This window comes from Sceloporus undulatus, chromosome 7, assembly GCF_019175285.1.
Source record: "Sceloporus undulatus isolate JIND9_A2432 ecotype Alabama chromosome 7, SceUnd_v1.1, whole genome shotgun sequence".
Taxonomy (NCBI): Eukaryota; Metazoa; Chordata; class Lepidosauria; order Squamata; family Phrynosomatidae; genus Sceloporus; species Sceloporus undulatus.
Window position 1 is genome coordinate 5,080,373 of NC_056528.1, and position 19,749 is coordinate 5,100,121.

The 19,749-nt window shown below is 44.7% G+C and overlaps 1 protein-coding gene across 4 annotated transcripts in view; it reads right to left on the reverse strand.

The window, feature by feature from the left end:
- Positions 1-19,749, reverse strand: part of ACAP3 (ArfGAP with coiled-coil, ankyrin repeat and PH domains 3) — a 124,451-nt gene that overhangs the window by 17,703 nt on the left and 86,999 nt on the right. For 2 of the 4 annotated variants that reach the window (XM_042479389.1, XM_042479392.1), the window contains exons 11-24: positions 19,363-19,475; positions 17,756-17,807; positions 16,554-16,654; positions 15,100-15,211; positions 14,409-14,617; positions 13,289-13,358; positions 12,419-12,513; positions 10,886-11,100; positions 9,797-9,901; positions 9,205-9,306; positions 7,737-7,838; positions 6,040-6,260; positions 3,335-3,444; positions 1,456-1,566 (exon numbers count right to left, since the gene is read on the reverse strand). In XM_042479389.1, the coding sequence (XP_042335323.1) occupies positions 1,456-1,566; positions 3,335-3,444; positions 6,040-6,260; positions 7,737-7,838; positions 9,205-9,306; positions 9,797-9,901; positions 10,886-11,100; positions 12,419-12,513; positions 13,289-13,358; positions 14,409-14,617; positions 15,100-15,211; positions 16,554-16,654; positions 17,756-17,807; positions 19,363-19,475 (1,718 nt within the window). The remainder of the gene's footprint in view (positions 1-1,455; positions 1,567-3,334; positions 3,445-6,039; positions 6,261-7,736; positions 7,839-9,204; positions 9,307-9,796; positions 9,902-10,885; positions 11,101-12,418; positions 12,514-13,288; positions 13,359-14,408; positions 14,618-15,099; positions 15,212-16,553; positions 16,655-17,755; positions 17,808-19,362; positions 19,476-19,749) is intronic. The other 2 variants (XM_042479391.1, XM_042479393.1) reach the window with 2 other exon arrangements.

Consider the following 19,749-nt stretch of genomic DNA (forward strand, 5'->3'; position numbering starts at 1 on the left):
CTTCATCTTTGGAAGAACCATCCTTCATCTTTGGAAGAACCATCCTTCATCTTTGGAAGAACCATCCTTCATCTCTGGAAGAACCATCTTTCATCTTTGGAAGAACCATCCTGCGCACAGCTCACCTGGTGTCTCCTAAATTATGGTCTTTGAGCACCAGGGGCCCATTAACACTACATTAATTTAAGCACTATCATTCCACTTTAGTTGCCACGATTCCATCCTATGCCACCCTGCGACTGCCAGTTTAGGAAGAGGCTTTTTGCATTCTCAACCCCAGCACTCGCCAAACTACGTGTCCCATGATTCCATAAAATGGAGTAACGTTGTTATTACTATTACTCCAGTCCATCATAATAATAAGACAGGCGGCTTAGTGGTTAAGATGCCAATTCTGACTATCGGAAGATCGGAAGGTTGGCAGTTCGAGGCCTGAGTGCCCATGATGGGGTGAGCTCCTGGCACCAGTCCCAGCTTCTGCCAACCTAGCAGTTTGAAAGCATGTAAATGCAAGTAGGTAACAGATGCCACTTCTCAGTGGGAAGGTAATAGCATTTGGTGTATTCATGCTGGCCCCATGACCACCGGAGTAGTCCTTGGACAACGCTGGCTCTTTGGCTTAGCAACGGAGATGAGCACCGTCCGCTACAGTCGGTTACAACTAGACATTCATGTCAAGGGACTACCTTTACCTTTACCTTTAACACTATTAGTCATGTTATTATTAATTAACACTATTAACAGTGTTGATAATAGAGCATGCTATCTGATTTAACAGGCTGTGCATTGCTCAGAGAGCTTTAGTTAGCAGCTACTCTAAAAGTCCACAACATAACTTTACTACTGTTGTGTGCTTTCAAGACATTTCCAACCAGAGTGACCAGACGTCCTCCTTTTCCAGGACATGTCACAGATTTCAACCTTCTGTCCAGGAGAAATTCCAAAATGTCTTCCATTTTAAGCACGATTAGAAGCATGAATTTACATGTATGTGAATGTTCTTAGCTTTTATTTGGTAATATCCTACATTTTTCTTGAGTGTCTTACATTTTCCAATGTCTTGTCCACCTTTGTGGTTATGACATTTGGTCACCCTGTTTCAAACTTATGACGACCCAAGGGCCATAACCTTTCATGGGGTTGCCTTTGCCTTCCTTTGAGGCTGAAAGAGGGTGACTTGGCCAAGGCAACCCAGTGGGTCTCCATGGTCAAAAAGGGATCTGAACCCTGGTCTCTAGTCTTAGTTCAATACTTAAATCACTACACCATGCTGGATCTCAGCTTTACTGTATCAATCCTGTAATGATGACAGTCTGTTGAGTGAAAAGGTAACAGCAGAAACAGACAAATAAGCAAGAAGAACAAAAGTCCATGAAATTGAATATATAAATAGGTTTGAATACATAATCTATAACTAGGTTTGAATCCATCCCTCTGTAACAGTGGTCTACTTACAAGGTAACAATGTCCGCATTAGCAGCCTGGACCGCGATGCTGAGAGGGTCCTGCCCATCCTCATCAACCGCATGTTGGTTGGCTCCTCTCTTTAGGAACAAGCAGACTTGGCTGCCAAACATTCAAAACGCAAAATGTTAGATATGGTCCATGGTGTAAAAAATAACCATGACAGAATTGCATTGAGCCCATGCCATAAGTGGGCTTCACTTCTGCAGCTTTCAGCATATGCTGAAGCCGCATAAGAATCTAATAAACCATACATGTGCCCATGGTGCGTGCATCACACAGCACCGCATGCCCGCACCCTATTATTTTCAATGGGGCATGAGCATATGCGATTTCCCCCTTATGCTGAGGGGTCCGGAACAGATCCCCCATGTAAGGGAAGGGAGCACTGTAGTAATGCACTTTGACATTTTAATAGCTTGCATTTGATCTAGTCCAGCGCTATGATTCTATGGCCCTATACAGACAGGTCAAAATAAAGTTGCTTCAGGTCACTTTGGAGGTATGGTGTTTCAATGATGCATGCGTCCTAAGAGTCTGGAAGCTGCACCAAAGCTAAACTCCAGTACTTAGGAATGGAGTGTGGCTTTGGTACAGCTTCTGGACTCTTAGGACACATGTATCATTTAAACAGCATACTTGCAAAGTGACTCGAAGCAGCTTTTTTTGGCCTGTCTGTATCGGACCTATGACTCTAGTACTTCAGAGCTTGTCATGTTGGTTTCTTCCAGAATCCCAAGACAGCATGGCCTGGCGACTCCCTGACTTTGAGTCTAAAAAACTGACATTCCCAAGCGCTGTACTTTCATAGGGATCTGTGCTAAACTACAGTCTCTTTCACACTACGCATTTCTAGCTTTTTGAGATTACTAATGGCTATGGTTCCATCCTGTGAATCCTAGGATTTGCAATTTGGGAGGTATGTAGAATTCCCTGCCAGGTATCTCTTCTGCCTCACCAAGCTACAAATCCCAGGATTCTGTAGGATGGAGCCCTGATAGTTAAAGTGCAACCACAGGGCCATAATTGCACAGTGTGCAATTTAGGATTATCTCCACTGGGTGGGTGTGATTTTATTGGGTCTCTGGCAAAGAAAAAAATTTCTTGCATCTCCGACTTCCCAAAAGTGTTTTAGCTGCAGACTCAATATGCAAAGGCCTTACTGAAATTAGGATGCAGTGCATCTTGGTTTCTGTAAGACCTTTGACAAAGTCCCTAAAGAGATCCTTTCAAACAAGCTAGTAAAATGCGGGCTAGACGATGCAACCGTTAAATGGATTTGTAATTGGTTGACTAGCCGAACCCAAAGGGTGCCCAGCAATGGCTCCTCTTCATCTTGGAAAGATGACCAGTGGGTCTGCCCTGGGCCCAGTGCTATTCAACATCTTTAGCAATGACTAGGATGATGAAATACGGGGAATTAGGAGGAGCACCCAGGACAGGATCAAAATTCAAAATGACCTTAATAGATCAGAAAGCTGGGCCAGATGGCACAGACTATCTCAATGGGGTCGGGGAATGGTAGCCACTGCCCCACCAAAGGCAGCTGCCCTTTGGAAACATCTGCAGAGGTTTTCTGCTTAGGAAAAGCACTCAGATGTTATCTGCTATGGGTTTTGGACTCAGCGCTATTATTTATAACCATATGTCATGACATGCAGGACAGGTTTTCTACACACTGATAGGATGTAAGGGGCACAAGAAGTCACAGGGAAGTGTAAAAGGATCATGCTGCTACAGCTCACATGGGGTGGGGAAAGATGTTTTTCCCCCGGTGTTGCTTTTGGCCGTCACAACCCCAGACCCCACCCCAGTGCCTTGGATCTAAGCATCTGTGGCTGCAGCCCAGAATGCATAGCAGCTTACTTACCCAGTGTGCCCCAAATACGTGGCATGATGCAGAGGTGCTCGCCCTCGGATATCTCTTTGGTTAACATCTGCTCCATTCTGGAGCAAGAATTCGCAAGCTATCAAAGAGCCCTAGAGAAGACAGGAGAGGGAGAGAGATGAGTTTGCAATCTGAGGTTTATTTATAGACTTGAACAAGTTTTAATATTGGAGAGACAGAAGAAGCTGCCTTAAGAAGATTCAGAGCTTTGGTCACAGAATCACAGATTTGGAAAGGAACACAAAAACAATTGAGTTCAATCAAATGCCATTCAGGAATGCACATCTAAAGCACACTCAAAAGACTGTTGTCATCTTTTAAGGGTTTAAGGCAGGGGCCTTTCCCAGCCAACTAGGAGATGGCAAGGGTTGAAACTGAATCTTCTGGTTATGAAGTAGGTGTGCAGTTACAAAACTATAGGACTGCAATATTCAGACCACATCAAAATGAATGAGTGGAGATTAATGAAATAGTAGAAAAGGGCAGCATGGTTTGAGCACTGGACAACTCTGGAGATGTCCAGGGTTGGTTTCCTGCCCAGCCATGGAAACCCACTGGGTGAGCCTGGGCAAGACGCACACTCTCTGCTCCAGACAGGTTTGCCTTAAGGTTACCAAAGTCTGAAACGACTTGAAGGCATACCACAATAACAAGAAAAATGAAGTCATGGAGGAAAGTTAAGTAGCAGACATGAAATGCCTGCATTAGCCAAGACAGTGGTGGAACTGTTAAGAGAACACCTAGTCGATAGTAAATTCCTCCATAATGCCTACCCTGTTTTTGCAGCAAGCATATGGAGCTTGCCATTCTTAGATCAGGGACTGGCAACTGTGGAAGGCTACGAAGCTACATTAGCCACTGAGAAGATCGTGTAGCTTTGAATCTCATCACTATTTCTTGTTGTGTGCCTTCAAGTCTTTTCTGACTTATGGTGACTCTAGGGCAAAACCTAACGCCAGCTCTCTTGGGGCTGGCGAAGGTATGACTTGCCCAGTCGCCCGCTGGGTTTCCATGGCCAAGCAGAGACTCAAACCCTGGTGTCTAGAGTTATAATCCAACATTTAAACCACTACATCACTCCCATTGCTACATCCTCTGCTATTTTTGACCCAGGAGAGGCCTTTTCAACAATAGGAGGTGAGCAGAAATCAGTTCTGGTTGAGGCCTGGTTCCAAAGTGTGGGCCATACTTTGCCAACTCCTGCTCTAGATATTTATCTCCATCACTCTCAGCCAACAAGACCACCAGTAAGGAGTAGTTGGATCTGTAGTTTCACAGCACCTGGAGGGAACAAATCCAGTACAACTATAGATATCCTATGGTGCAGGAATGCAAGGGAGTGTCCTTACACACCCCAAACCTCCAAAAGACTATACTATAGCAAAGAAATGGGGGAAATAAAGTGGTGATTGTCAGCAGTTGTGGGGCTGAAATTCCAGTTTCAGTTGTGCAGAGACTGTTTATGGTTGCAAAGGAATCTCAGAGCTTTCGTCTGGCTCACATAAATACACACACACACACACACACACACACACATCCCTCCACATACTGTAGTCTTTTATGCCAACCTGCCATCATCATGGCATGTTGACCCTGGGGTCTCAAATGGAAGGTAAGATTTAGTTCAAGCTACCAAGCTGGTACAGATTTGGGTATGGGTCCAGTGGTGCCATCTGAGGATCAGCCTAGCTATGTATAAAAGAGTCGGGAATGGATTTATCCTGTCATAATTTTGCTTCTGACTGTCATCCTTAAATTTAATGTTTTATAAAAGTTATGTTATTATAGACTAGGTAATTAAGGCCTGTTACAGACTGCCAAAATAAAGCTGCTTGGGGTCTCTTTGGAGGTATGCTATTTAAATGATGCATGGGTCCTAAGAGTCCGGAGGTCGCGCCAAAGCCACACTCCAGTCCTAAGCACTGTCTGTAACAGGCCTGAGTTCAGAATTGAGTTTTGTGTCATGGGATTTTTATGAGAGTGTATTAGAAATTAAGGGGAGAGTGAAGGCTTTATATGGATTGCAAGTGGGGCAGTTATGGGGCAACAGTTATATAAGGATTTGCAAACATGTTGTTGGATTATATAATATTATATTTGGTTTTATAGTTGTAAGTTTCTTCTAAAGCTTGTTTTATTGTGAGAATAAGTTGCTTATGAGAATGTTATATATGGAAACATTATCTGCTATTAGTTGATCGGCTGATAATAAAAACATGTGTTAGTAAGTATTAAAACGAATAAGATCATAAATGCCTATTTATGAGAGAATTAAAGAAATTAGTGACATGTCAAGGTTTTATAAGTTGTTCTAAGTTTGGTTTAAAACAGGCTTACCAGAAGAGATATAAGAAATGTAATGGAGATATTTTATTAGTGATGGCTGGGTTTTATAAATGTGTTCTGATGTGGTTAAATAAGTTCTTGTGTTTAAACCAAAGTCCTTAAATCACCGTTCGAATAAAACCAGCTGCACAAAGACTTCTTGTGATGATGGTACCAGCCTAAGAAAAGGGAATGGTTGAAGTATTCGGAGGTCATTAACTGTTAATGGCGAGAGTTATATCTCTGGGAACACGGAAGATAACATTAGTTGTGATTTGCATTGCAAAAGAGATGTCCTGCATGGATGAAGCCACTGGTTCTATTCCAGAGACACAAATGCATGATATAAACCTATTGCCTACCCCCATTACAGCTTGGATCAAGGGGGTCTTGTTCTCATCCTCGTCGTTCACCCAGTTGACGTCAGCGCCGTGTGCCAAGGCTTCCGCCATGACGGGCAGGTTCCTGGCCCGTGATGCCTTGTAAACCAACAGGCCAGGGTGCAGCTCTCGCAGGTCCTCCAGGTCAGAGGCCTCTTGCTCGATTTCTGCTTCTCCGCTGGATTCCTCCGAAACTTCGCATTCTGTAGGCGCAGTCAGGGAGGAAAAGACTGCAATGAGACTTTAGCATTGGCGACCCATGAAGCTCAGGCATGTTTTACATCAGGGAGGGGGAAAGTGTGGCTTGCCAACCATAGGCAGCCCCATCCAGCGGCCCAATTCAATGCCCACCTTGTGCCCACCACACACACACTACTTCCTTTTTTAAGAAACCCCAAAATCCTCCTATTTATAGTCACTCCCTATTTACAAAAAGCCTTACAACAGACAGGAGGGGTGTGAGTGGGGGGGGGGGGGAAACTTTGCAAAATTGCCCCCGATAGCTCCCTATTTTTACAACGGAGGTGGGCACGAGAGGAAATTGTGGCATTCCCAGGTCCAGTGAGTGGGTAGCGGGGATACGGGTGCAGCTCCTGGCCTCGGAGAAGCTGCCCACCCCTGCACTGCATATACCCAAACTTGTCATCCTTCTCATCACAGGGTCCTTTGCCAAATTAATCTTTGGCACCAGAAGCCAAATCCTCGAACCTTACCTACCTACCTACTTTCTACCTCTGTTCCTTTCAAGTAAATTACTGTATAGACCTATTTCTTTCCCCTGACTGGCCTGGTCATTGACTCTATCACTTATACAACGGGACCTTCCCTTACACTGGGATACGTTCCGGATCCCTCCACATAAGGGGAAATCCACATATGCTCGTGCCCCATTGCAAACAATGGGGCACATGCTTGCGGCTTGGGGCAGCATGTGTGCACCGTTACTTTAATTATCATGCGAATTCCACGTAAGCTGGAAACCGCATATAGTGTGCCTGCGTATGGCACAGGTGCACTGTATAATTCCAGCCTCTTTTCTCCATGGGGGCTTCTGCCTGGACCCCATGAGAATGTGGAGGTGAATGTTTTCCAAACAGCCTTATGGTTTTTTGGTAAAAGCTGCCATGGGTTTGGCATGTCCATAGAGGATAAGGTGAAAGACAAAATTGGGTGCAACCAGAGTTGTCCCATTCTCTCTCTCTCTGTCACCTACACACACACACTCCTTCTTTCCTCCCTCCCTCCCTCCCTCCCTCCCTCCCTCCCTCCTTCCTTCCTTCCTTCCTTCCTTCCTTCCCTCCCTAGCTGCATTTCCTCTGGTGGAAAAAGAAGCTCCCACTTGGGAAGTTTACTTTAAGGCTATTACCATACCCTCCATCATTGCAGAGATAAAACTGGGACAAGTATGGCCAGGCAACATCAAAGTGTGGTCAAGGTGGCAAAAACATATTAAACCAGAAGAACACACAAACTAGGAGAGGCGTCAGCCTTTTGCTTTTGTCTGAGTTTACTGGGAAGACCAAGATTGCACTCCTTCTTTTCCTTTCTCCCTTTTTCAGTTAACGAAATGCACTTTGGGATCTGGTGCCTTTAGGGTATTTAGCCTATTCAAATATGTACCCCCTACTTATTAGGGGACACTCATCCTGCTTCCATCCATCCATGCTTGCAATGCCTACCTTCCTCTGTGACACTGTCCACCACTGAGCCAAACACCAGGACATCAGTGCTGCCGTCAGTGCTGCCGCCAAGTCCGCTGTCACTGCTTAGACCTGCAGGGCCAACAAGGGACAAACAAAATGCATTTTAATATGCAGGTACACTGACTTTCCAGTATATGTCCCTCCACTTTCTTTCTTTCTTCTGGCTATTCGTTAAGTGATAAGACATGAGAATACCAGAGCCCCATCTTCTGGAGCAGACATAGCATTGCAAGAACATCTCTAAGGGATCAAACTATTGTACTGTCAGAAATGGTACCCAAGAGCCGTTTGGAACAGGATGACATATGTTGCCATAAAAGTACTCTCATTTGCTGATCCCTTCTTTCTGCATAGATTCTGAAATCACTTTAAAGCAGAGTCAAATTATGGTCCAGGGATCGCATGTGGTCTACAGGGAATTTCTGAATTCTGGTTCCCATTGACATTATCAAAAGCTACCGTACTTTCCATTGAGCTTTGGCAGTAACAATAGCAGTGGCAGCAATGCTATTATTAGTTAATGATTTGTGGCAGTTGGTGAGTTGGAGGGGGGACAGCAATGAGGCCCTGAACCTCCAGAAGTTGCCTTTATCTGCTTTAAAGTATGTGCTTCTAATACTCTGTGTTTCAAAAGAAGCAGTAAGTGACAAATCATTCAGCTCTTGTCTCCATATATTGTACCAAGGTACAACGATTGGTAAATGCTGCCGGATAGCTGGCCACAACGCAGCGAGGAAACCCAAAAGCACCAGAAAAGGAATGTGACGTGACTAAGGACATGCTGCAGGGTTACTGGCAGAGACTTTCCATGTTGTTTCCAAAGCATTTCAAAGAACAGCAATTATACCTATTTTATTTATTCGCCTAGTTTGCAGAACATTAAATGTAATTTTCACACCTCAACCTCCAGTGGGATTTCTTTAAAACTGGGGGGGAAAGGATCAATATGAATGCACATGGGTGTATGCTTTATTCCAGGAGACAAATGCCAACTCTTGGGCCGGGGGGGCAAGGAAGGGAACTGAGATCAGGAAGCTGCTGAAGGAGCAAAGAAAAAAATCCTTCCCTGAATTCATAATTCAGTGACAGAGCAGCTTCTTTGCATGTAGAAGATCCCAGGTTGATGCACCTATGGAGCCACAACTAAGACCTTGAGGAGGTTGTACTAACTCATTGGTCACAGCACCCCTGCACTAAGGCCTGAGTTATCCTACTAGAGGCGATCACACCTCCACCTTGTTTCCCTGGATGAGCAGCCAGATAGCCCTGGGAAATCCAAAAGCAAGTTGTGGAGACATCACCCATCCACTTCTGCTTGTCATGGGCATCTGATACCTCAAGGTATAGGTATACTGCCTCCAAACGTGGAGGTGCTGCTTGGCTAAAACAGCCAGGCAGTGAGACACGCTCTTGCAACTCTACATTGCTAAGGCATCCCCCTTACCTCCATCCAGGAGGAACGGTGAACCGCTCCCAGCGGGACCATGGCCACTGTCACTCCTTGGGCTGGCTGCCAGGGGGTGCGGCACTGAGACGTGGTTGCCACCTAAGAGGAAGGTGGACGGAACGTCAGGGGGAGTTCATTGTCAAAGAGGCATCTGACGTCGTTCTTTTTGTATGTTCAAAAATGCAGCGGTCAGGAATGGATTTTGTTTCCCTTGAAGGACAAAATGAAGACATGGGGGAAGGGGAGAAGGGAGAGAAAATGCCAGCCAACTGCACAGGTTTGGCATAAAAGAAGATGGGAGGGAGGGGGGATATAAGCCCAGCCACCAAAATAGCAAACGCTGGGGATGAGGGGAAATAATAAAGGTGCAATGGAAGGATGGGGCAAAGATTATAGGTGGAGGTTTCTGAAAACAATTGTCTATGTCAACCTCTTCGTCTGTCGTTCATAAAACGTTTGCCCGCATATGAGTGTACAATTCTCCAAACCAAAAACACTGCTGTTTCAACTCAATGCCCATGCCCAAAAAGTGCCAGGAGGGAAAGGCGCAGCTGGCAGCCAAATTATGGATTGGTTTAGGTCTACTTACTGCGTGGCCCAGCTCCAGCTCCCGTGTCAAAGTAGGAGAAAAGGGAATCCAGCTCATCGGGACAGAAGAGGGAATCTCGCCGGAATTTCCTTTCCAAGGTGGCCGCTGCCGATAAAGAGAGATTGTTATAGTTAGTTGCTTTCTTGTTTTCCCTGCACAGGCACACAGAATATATACTATGGATGTGGACAGTTCAGAACCTGATTTGGTTATTTGGACATGGATCCAGTTTGGGTCCATTTCAATTCAGATCCAATTTGCTCCAAGCCTGATCCCAAATTTGACTGTGCAGCATCATACAGCTAAATCTGTTAATTAAACTAGGATAAATGGTAATTATACCCAATTAATAGTATACTTAAAACCAAGGGGTGACTTTATTCTACCAGGATGCGACTGGTAAGATTCAATGAGGCAGCATAAGGATGGGGGAGGCGACCAAATGGTACTTTTCTGGTGAAATTACCCTTCTCCCTTAAGACATTTCTTTAAGTCTTTAAGTCCAGATTAAGACATCTGGGCTGGTGGCTCCATATTCCTGCCATCTTGTCTCTTCCAGAGTTGGCACTGTTAATCTGTCCTTAGCAATACAGTTTTGCACTGGCTCTTAAGGCACTGGAATGAGCTGGCCTCAAGCACATGGGCGCCTTGGAGCACCCTCTGCCCGCTCCAACCATGGCAATCAGATGCCGCAGCCCTGTCGCAGTCTGCAATGGACCGCTGACAAGGAGTACATCTTTTGTGCTCCTTCTATGGGCGGTTTTGGGCCGCCATGGCACGGCTTCGCCCTGATTCGGGGGTGGTGCATCATCTGAACTCCATTTCCTCAGATCAGTCCAAAAGCAGTGCTTTTGGCCCATTTGTTTTGGTCCCTTATTTATTCTGGCTCATTTGCTCTTTCCAGTGAAGGCAGATAAAAATTGCTCCTCTCTAGGCCCACGACAAACTCCAACTCCCAGAATTTCATAGCCTTGAGCCAGGGCAGCTAAAGCAGTGCCAAAACGGACTATTTCTCCAGTGTGGATGCAGCCTTGGAGAGATAGGCAAGTGGAGGATAGGACACAGAGGACATTAAAATGTGTCCCCCACCTGAAGAGTGTGCTGCCGGTGATGCGTTTCCTGCCTCGTGCCGGTACTTCCTGCGCGCGGTGGGTGCTTTCGTGGAGCTGTTGCGCCTCTGGCACTTCTTCACACTCCAGCGCCGTGGTTTCCTTTCATGCTCAGCCAGAGCCTCCCCGGATGGCAGCTTCTTCAGGAACTTCTTCTCCACATATTTGACTTTAATCCAAGCTTCTTTGTCTTGCCTATGAGAGAGAATTCAAATATACTTGTTGCAAGCATTCGAAGCTCCTAATTTCTCTATGCTATTTCTGCCTCTGGTAACCAATGTTCTGAAAAACAAATGATGCCCAGGAAAACATCCACTTTGCTAACTGAAGTAGTTAACTGTCCTCCCTTGACTCTGCAATGTTTCCACTGAGCTATGGCTCTAAAATAAAGTCAGATTTGTGTCTGAATATTTCCGATAAAGAAAAGGTTAGACTTCTTTAATAGGAATTCAGACATGAATCTATGTAGGTTAGTGTTGTCAATGGAGGGTATGGTAATAGCCTTAAACTCTCAGGGTTTCAGACAGACGTCTTTCCAAGCCCAACTTAGGGACCTTTCACACTACACAATGATAGCAGCATGATTCCACTTTAACTTCTGTGGCTGAAGCTTAAAGTAGTTTGGTGATGCACCAGAGCTCTTTGGCTGAGGATTATAAACCCCCCTCCCCAAACTACAAATCCCATAATTCCACTGGATGTTGTCATAGCAGTTGAAGTGGAATCATAGTGATACAATTTTGTAGCGTGGAAGGGCTCCAGTAGAGTCAAGGATTGAACCTGGAACCTCTTGCATGCAAAACACGCATTCTAACAGAGCTGCAGCTCTTCTATTCTTCTCTTAGAACTGGGGTTGGTTAATTTACTACTTTTGATCTTATTGTTATTGTACTTCATTTTGCTTTTCTGAGCTTGAATGTTGCACTAAAAGCTATTTAAATTAGAAGTCCAGGTACAGACATCTCAACAAATAAATGCATTATTGGGGCAGAGGAAAGAAAGATGCTAAACCAAAATCACCCAGTGAGCTTCAAAGAAGAAACTCCAGCCTGAGAACCTGGGAACTGCTACCAGAAGAGACAACAGGGGAGTATATGAAGTAATGGTCTGACTCTATATAAGGATGTAATGGAAATAATAACAAGTTGTTTGTAATAAGTTACTTCCAAAGTCTAAAAAACACAGGTGACTCAGGCCTGTTACAGACTGCCAAAATAAAGCTGCTTCGGGTCTCTTTGGAGGCATGCTGTTTAAATGATGTATGGGTCCTAAGAATCCGGAAGCTGCACCAAAGCTGCACTCCAGTGCTTAGGAATGGAGTGTGGCTTTGGCGCAACCTCCAGGCTCTTAGGACCCATACATCATTTAAACAGCATACCTCCAAAGAGACCCAAAGCAGCTTTATTTTGGCAGTCTGTAACAGACCATAGCGAGAAGATGGAGAGTTCTTGCCAGTCCAGTAAAGAACTGTGAGACCTTTCACAAGAACCGACAGAGTTTGATGAAGTCCTACCTGGAACTGCCAGCGGTGGGCTTCTTGAGTCCCATCTCCTCACATTGTGCCTCATAGATCTGATTCATGGTGGCGTTGCCCAGCTCACACATCAGCTTTCGGAAAGCATGCAAGAAAGGCAAAGTGTTAAAAGCTTAAGTAAGTTCTCCTCCCTAACCCTCATGCTGGCACCTTCATTTCCCCACAATGTTCTGTTTCAAAGCCATAGCTGCGGCAGGAACCTAATAAGGAAAAGGACTTGTTGGTGACCCCCTCCATGCCATTCTCCATATACTTTTTCTCTCTCTCTTTTTAGGAGGGTCTTTTTTTAAAAACGGTTACCCAAGTTTATAAATGTGTGCAGTCGAAACCCACAGAATTTTGTATCTGCTGTAGCATTTAACTACACTGCTTTTCATGCAGCCACTGACGCTTCATTCATTTTTTATTTATGGTGGATGGAGTTGTTAGTACTCTATGATTCTATGGAGAACACACACAGCTCTCCACTTGGAGTTGTACTCAGTCCTAGCTAGCATAGCCAATGCTGAGAGCTCTAGTTCAATAATGGCTGCAGGGCCCCATGTTTCACACTCCTGATCCTACGATTGTACTGACATTTGCTCTCAACCCTTTCCTCCCATATGGGATAGATGGTTGCATTTTCAGAATTAGCTTTGAAAAGAAGAGTGTGCATAAAACAGTATGAACATGGATCACTAGACTTCATTAAAAAACACAGACAGCTTTTCATTCTTTCCCTGCTTATGCTTAACGCCACCATCCCTCCAAGATCCCTTATGACACAAAGCATATTTTCCCTCCAATTATCCTTTAACCATCCCATTCCTTTCCATCCATCTCTGTTTGGTATTGAAGTTTGGTCTTTACCTTCAGTAACTCCGGCTCCCAGGAGTCCAGCGTGAGCGACCGCACTTTGGAGCAGTGAACTCCCAAACTCCTGTAAGGAAAGGAACCACAACGCAGAGGAACATTAACAACTCAACATCTGTTTGGTACTTATACATATCCAAAGCTTGTAACGTTATTTTAAGGTACTGACTTACAGTTACAGCGGCAGCCCCCCAAATAGTTACCTTTATAGTCTGTTTTTAACTAACTCACATTATATTGTCACTTCTTATGTTAATGTTTAAAAATAGGAATGCTACAAGTGGCTGGCTTGTGGTACAAAATAATGGCTTCTACCAGCCACCTCATTGCTTCAATATCTGCAACACATCATTAAGCATAATAATACATTAGCTACATTGTGCACACACTGGAAAGTATATGGCATCTAACTTGAAATAAATACATCCGGCCAGTGAGGTTGCATTTTGGTCTTTGTGTCCAGCTAGGCATAATTCCAGAACAGGTTGATGGACAAGAGGATCTTACAATCAAAGCATCTCTGCCAGATGGCCATCCAGCCTCTGTTTAAAGACCTCCAAGGAAGGAGACTCTACCAGACTCCAAGGGAATATCTTCCACTGTCGAACAGCCCTTAGTGTCATGAGGTTCCTCCTAATGTTGAGCTGGAATCTCTTTTCCTGTAGCTTGCATCCATTGTTGTGGGTCCTATTCTCTGCAGCAGCAGAAAACAAGCTCGCTCCATCCTCAATATGGCATCCCTTCAGATATTTAAACATTGCTATCATATCGCCTCTTAAACGTCTCTTCTCCAGGCTAAATATACCCAGCTCCCTAAGTCTCTCCTCATAAGGCTTTATGACTTCCATACCCTTCACCATTTTGGTTGCCCTCCTCTAGTAACGCTCCAGCTTCTCGACATCCTTTTTGAATTGTGATGCCCAGAACTGGACACAATATTCTAGGTGAGGCTGACCAACGCAGAATAGAGTGGCACTAACGTTTGGATGGCCTTTTGCCAGGAATGCTTTGATTGTGTCTTCCTACATGGCAGGGGATTGGACTGCATGGCCCTTGAGGTCTCTTCCAACTCTAGGATACTATGAATTGCCCAAGCTCTTGCGCGTGCATGGAATACCTGTGTATCCCTGAACATTCAATGCATAGTAAGATGCCCAAGTTGATGCTCGCCCATCGAGGGTCTGCCTGCCCACAGTCGCAGCACTGGTCATTCCCTGGTATGCTCTGCACCCTCTGCAAGATAGTCTCCCCTTTGGTGCTGCGATCCCGAGAGTCAGTGGCAGAGTCGATGCTGCTGGTAGAAGGGGAGGCAGTCCGGTCCAGTCTCTGGCGGGAAGGGACAGAAAACGGAGATCTTGATCTTGCCATTTTATATAAGGGACACGATTTTGCAATGCCATTGCAAATAATAGGATTTTAATCTCCGTCGGTTGAGGTATCCGGAGGAGGTTCTGGGACCACTCTTTACCAAACGGGCACAAATCCTAGCATGTGCTACCAAATTCTTTCACAAGGTGGTGATACAGGACTTTGAATCCCTACATATTGAACCACATTTAATGCTGAATTACCAGAGCCACCTCTTTGTCTTACAGGCATCTCATCTTTTAACACCGACATGTACATGCGCTTTAGTGTGCTTGGAAATAGCTGGGCTTATTTAATTTGGCTAGTGGAGATAGCTGGGACGTCCATTCAGTTTGGGACTTTAATAATAATTGTGAAAGCTTCTGAATTCTGAAGGAACATCTCTTCTTCAAAGCAGAACGGGACCATTGGCATCTATAAACCATAACTCCTAAACTCACTTCAATGTAGCAGCTGTCAGGACTCTCTCGATATGCAGAGGCTATGCTAGCTTGAACTGCCTGGATCCATGCCTGACGCAGCTTCTCAGAATCAGCCTGCAGCATGCAGCTTCTGTCAAGGGAAGAAGCAGTGAGACACATGTTACAAACCATAAGAACGGTTACAGAAAACACAGTTTGCCTGTCTCTCAAGATGAAATACTGAATAGCATGACCTGGAGATATATATATATATATATATATATACACACACACACACACACACACACACACACACACACACACACACACCTTCCACAAAGGATGGGGAGGAATGGCGTGAGGGACACGTTCTATGCACCCTCCATCCATATGGCACATTTCAGCCTAACTCACAGACACAACCAAGCCCTTAAAACTACAATTGGCGATGTACTATTGTAAATGCCACAACCAATGCTCATCTGGGAAATTTGCCATAGAATCATGGACCTGGAAGATACCCCAAGGGCCATCCAGTCCAACCCTGTTCTGCCATGCAGGAACTCTCAATCAAAGCATTCCCGACAGATGGCCATCCAGCCTTTGTTTAAAGACCTCTAAAGAAGGACACTCCATGACACTCTCAGAAAATATGTTCCACTGTCAAACAGCCCTTACTGTCAATATGTTCCTCCTAACGTTGAGGTGGAATCTCTTTTGCTGTAGCTTGCATCCATTTCTCCGGATCCTAGTCTCTGGAGCAGCAGAAAACAAGCTTGCTCCCTCCTCAATATGACATCCTTTCAAATATTTAAACAGGGCTATCATATCACCTCTTAACCATCTCTTCTCGAGGCTAAACATCCCCAGCTCCCTGAGCCGTTCCTCATAGGGCATAGTTTCCAGACCCTTCACCATTTTAGTCACCATTTTTGAATTATTTCACTTCTTAAAAAATAAAATCTTCCCACTCTTCGTATTGAGTAATGTGATTTTTACATAACAATAAAAGAAGGTGGCTATCTTGTTTTTCAAATGCAGTGTTAACATCCTCATCCTGCAATGAAGGTTGGCAATGTGTATCTGGAACTGCAGCACAATGTCTCCCTGTTTACCAGGAGCCCTGGTGGCACAGACGTTAAATGCCCATATTTCAGCCACAGCCGAAGGTTGTGAGTTCGACACCAGCCAGAGCTCAGCCTGGCATCCTTCTGAGGTTGCTAAAATGAGTACCCAGCTTGCTGGGGGCAATTGGCTTACACATTGTAAACCGCTTAGGGGGTGCTTAAGTGCACTGATACACAGTACAGAAATGTACTTGCTATTGCTATTGCTATTACTCCATCTCACTTTCCCTCCTCTTCCTCGCTGAATTTTAGACTGCAAGTTCCATGGAGCAAGGACCTGACTTCATGCACTCCATAAAGCACACTGGGATAATACAAAAGGGGGAAAGGAAAGGAAGGAAATCAAAGATTGCCTGTACAACTTACTTGGTGGGAGACACAACCTCAAAGCAAAACCTCCTCTCTATGTCTTCACAGGGCTTGACGGTACAAAGTCTGAGGTCTTCTACTACCACCGTGAGGACATCCTGGAAGGAAAAGAGGTGGCCATCAGTGTAATGGCCCTTGGGAGCCATTCATGGCTGCAAGAACACTAGCACAGTTTGCTGTATTTAAGAACTATTTGTTGGACTTGTTTTTCTTAGCATTCACAGGGGAGTGAACCTTATTTCTCTCCAGGGCAATCTATTAGGTGTCTATTCCCCAAATAGACAATGTACAAATAAACTGATACTATGTTTGATCTGAGCTACTTAGGCTGCATCTGCACTGAAGAATCCCACTTGACGCCATTTTAACTGCCATGGTTCATTGTGCTGCATAGTTCAACTGTAGTTTTGTGAGACATTTAGCTTTCTCTGTCAGAGAGCTCTGTTGCCACAAGAAACGACAAGTCCCAGAATTCCACAGCACTGAGCCATGACCGTTACAGTGTGCAAAGCAGGATTATTTTTGCAGTGCGCATGCAGCCAAGGGAAAGAACGGGACACAAATGTGAACGACAGCAGCATCCTTGACATTGTAAGATTTGCCTGAGGGGTTTTGTTTTGGCCTAACCAAAGTTTGGGGCCGTTACCATTTCAGACTACAGTTCCCAGCATCCTCAGTCAACATTGCCAATGGGCGACTCTGGAAAATGAAGTTTTACTCACTGGTTGTTGTTGCTGTTTTGCTGTATCTGCCAATTTTTTCTTATAATGTTGATTTTGTAATGTCATTGTATTTTGCTACTGGTTTTCCTAATCATTCCATAGCAATGTCATTAAGTGTCCTATGTGATGTGTATGCACTAGAAGGGCAAGATATAAGTTTGTGCATTAGTAAATATACGTCCAGAGTGGGTTGCAGAATGTATTTGAGATGCTGCAGTTCACTTTGGAGCACTGATCAAGCGACATGAATGCTTTCTGTTGCACCCGAATTCCAAGACGGATTGAGGTATCCAATGCGGAGGATTCTGCAACCCATTCTGGATGCATCATGTGTCGACAGGACTAGCATGGGATTATTATTCTGACCTGTCCCCTTTCCTTCCACCCCACAGAGAATGGCTCCGCAATCCCTTGAACAACAAGATATCAAGACAAGCCGGCTAATCCGCTAATGCCATCCCAGGCGGCCTTCCTGACCTTTAGCTTCTTCTGGTACACCAGCTGGCTGTTCTGGATGGAGAACCACCTCCTGGGGAGACAAATGGAGACAGAGAAGGAGAGGAAGAGGGCGGGGAAGGGAAGAGGGAGATGGGGGCAGAGAAGCGAAAAATCATTTCTCTTCCTCCTGAATTAAACAAGGACTAGAAAAGATTCTGGCAAGAGCAACTAAAATGACCAGGACCAGTTTTAAAGCAGAGATGGGGAAAATATGTACTGTATATACTCATGTATAAGTCTAGAAATTTAGGTTAAAAAGTGACCCAAAAAACCTGAGTTGACTTATCCAGTACTGCATTTTAAGTCATATATACTGTATTATGTGTGTGTATATGTGTGTGTATATATATATATGCATATATGCATATGCATATGCCCTGGAAACATTGACCCCTTCTACTCTCTCATCCATCCAGCCTTTAGTTTGAGCACAAATAGTTATGTCTGCTGGAACTGTGTAAGTCCTTTGGCATCTTTTTCCTTTGCTTTGTCCTTTACATCCTTCATTACATGCCCCTAAGTTTTACCATCAACGTATCCACGGATCATATCATAATCTATAATTTTGGCCCCAAAACCTGCCCTCGACTTATACATGAGATTGACTTATAGTTGAGTATATACAGTATTTGTTTCAAGGATTTACATCCCGCCTTTCTCCCATAATGGGATTCAAGGCGGAGTATATGGCCACATGGTTGTCTTAGGCCTCATTCCCACTGCATTTTTAAACTGGTTTGCAAACCAGTGTGAAGTGGTTTAAATGACTCTTGTTCACATTTGAGCCGTATCGCTGAAGCGGTTTGGAGAGGGGGGCATGCGCTAGACCCATTTAGCATGCGCTAGACCCATTTCCCCCCATTTCTTTTGCAATAAATTGATTCAGAGCAAGTGTGAACAGGATGTGGTTTGGAATTGATTTTTTAAATGACATGATCAGATTATCATCCGCCGAAGATGGTCCCTTTGGAATCGAATCATTGGTCAACGTGAACGAGAAGAAGAAAATGCAATGGAGGCAAATGCAGTGTGAACCATGTTCCGCTGTTGAATCAATCCATCAATCTGGATCGCAAACTGATTTATTTGTAAGTGGGGATGAGGCCTTAGTAGCATGTTTGTCTTAGATGCACCTGTGATGCACTTTTTCTGGCCCCTAAATAGTGAATTGCCTCTTCCTAGAAGTGTCCAGGAGATGCAACTCACTTTTAAATAGGTCACACAAGCCCAGATTTCTTGAAAAGAACCCACCAGATTTCAAAGCCAGATGGCTGCCTCTGGCCTTGTGCCTCCCTCCATTTGTTGGCAGTCCATGCGCCAAAACATGGAGGGTCTCAGTGGCATCATCTGTATGGCTGAAGATATATTTGAAATTGGATAACGCTAACTCTCCGTTGAAAGTGTAACCAAAAGAGATAACCTCAAAATGTCTAGGAATGCAGCTCCCATATCCCTTGACAATCTGTTGCACTGATTGAGAGTTATAGGACCTGTGGCCCCAAACATCTGGAAGGCATAGCGTTGCCAATCGCCTGCGCTAACCACTGCACCGCGCTGTTTCGTGTCCTTTCAAGGACATGCCTTACCGGTTCCAGGTCTTGAAAGCATTGCTTGCTCTTTTGAAGAGGTAGCCTTCCATCACCACTCCATTTGGGGCATCAACGTTGAATTCCACTTTGGAGTCATCGTAAGAGAAATCCTAAAGGCGCAAAGACAAGCCAAATGGCAAAAGTATATGACCAAACATAAGAATGACTGTTAAGAGCTACAAGAGGAGAAGAAGGATGAGAAGCCAGCAGAAAGACAGAGGAGAAATTCAGCCACATTGCAGACTAATCTTAGGACATGGGGCAAGTAAACCCTATTGAGTTCAATGAGGATTACTCCCAGGAGGTCTGTATAGGATTGCAGCCTAAGTCTGAATCCAACCCAATGGAAAATAATGTTGAATTACATAGTGTGTGTGGAAAAAT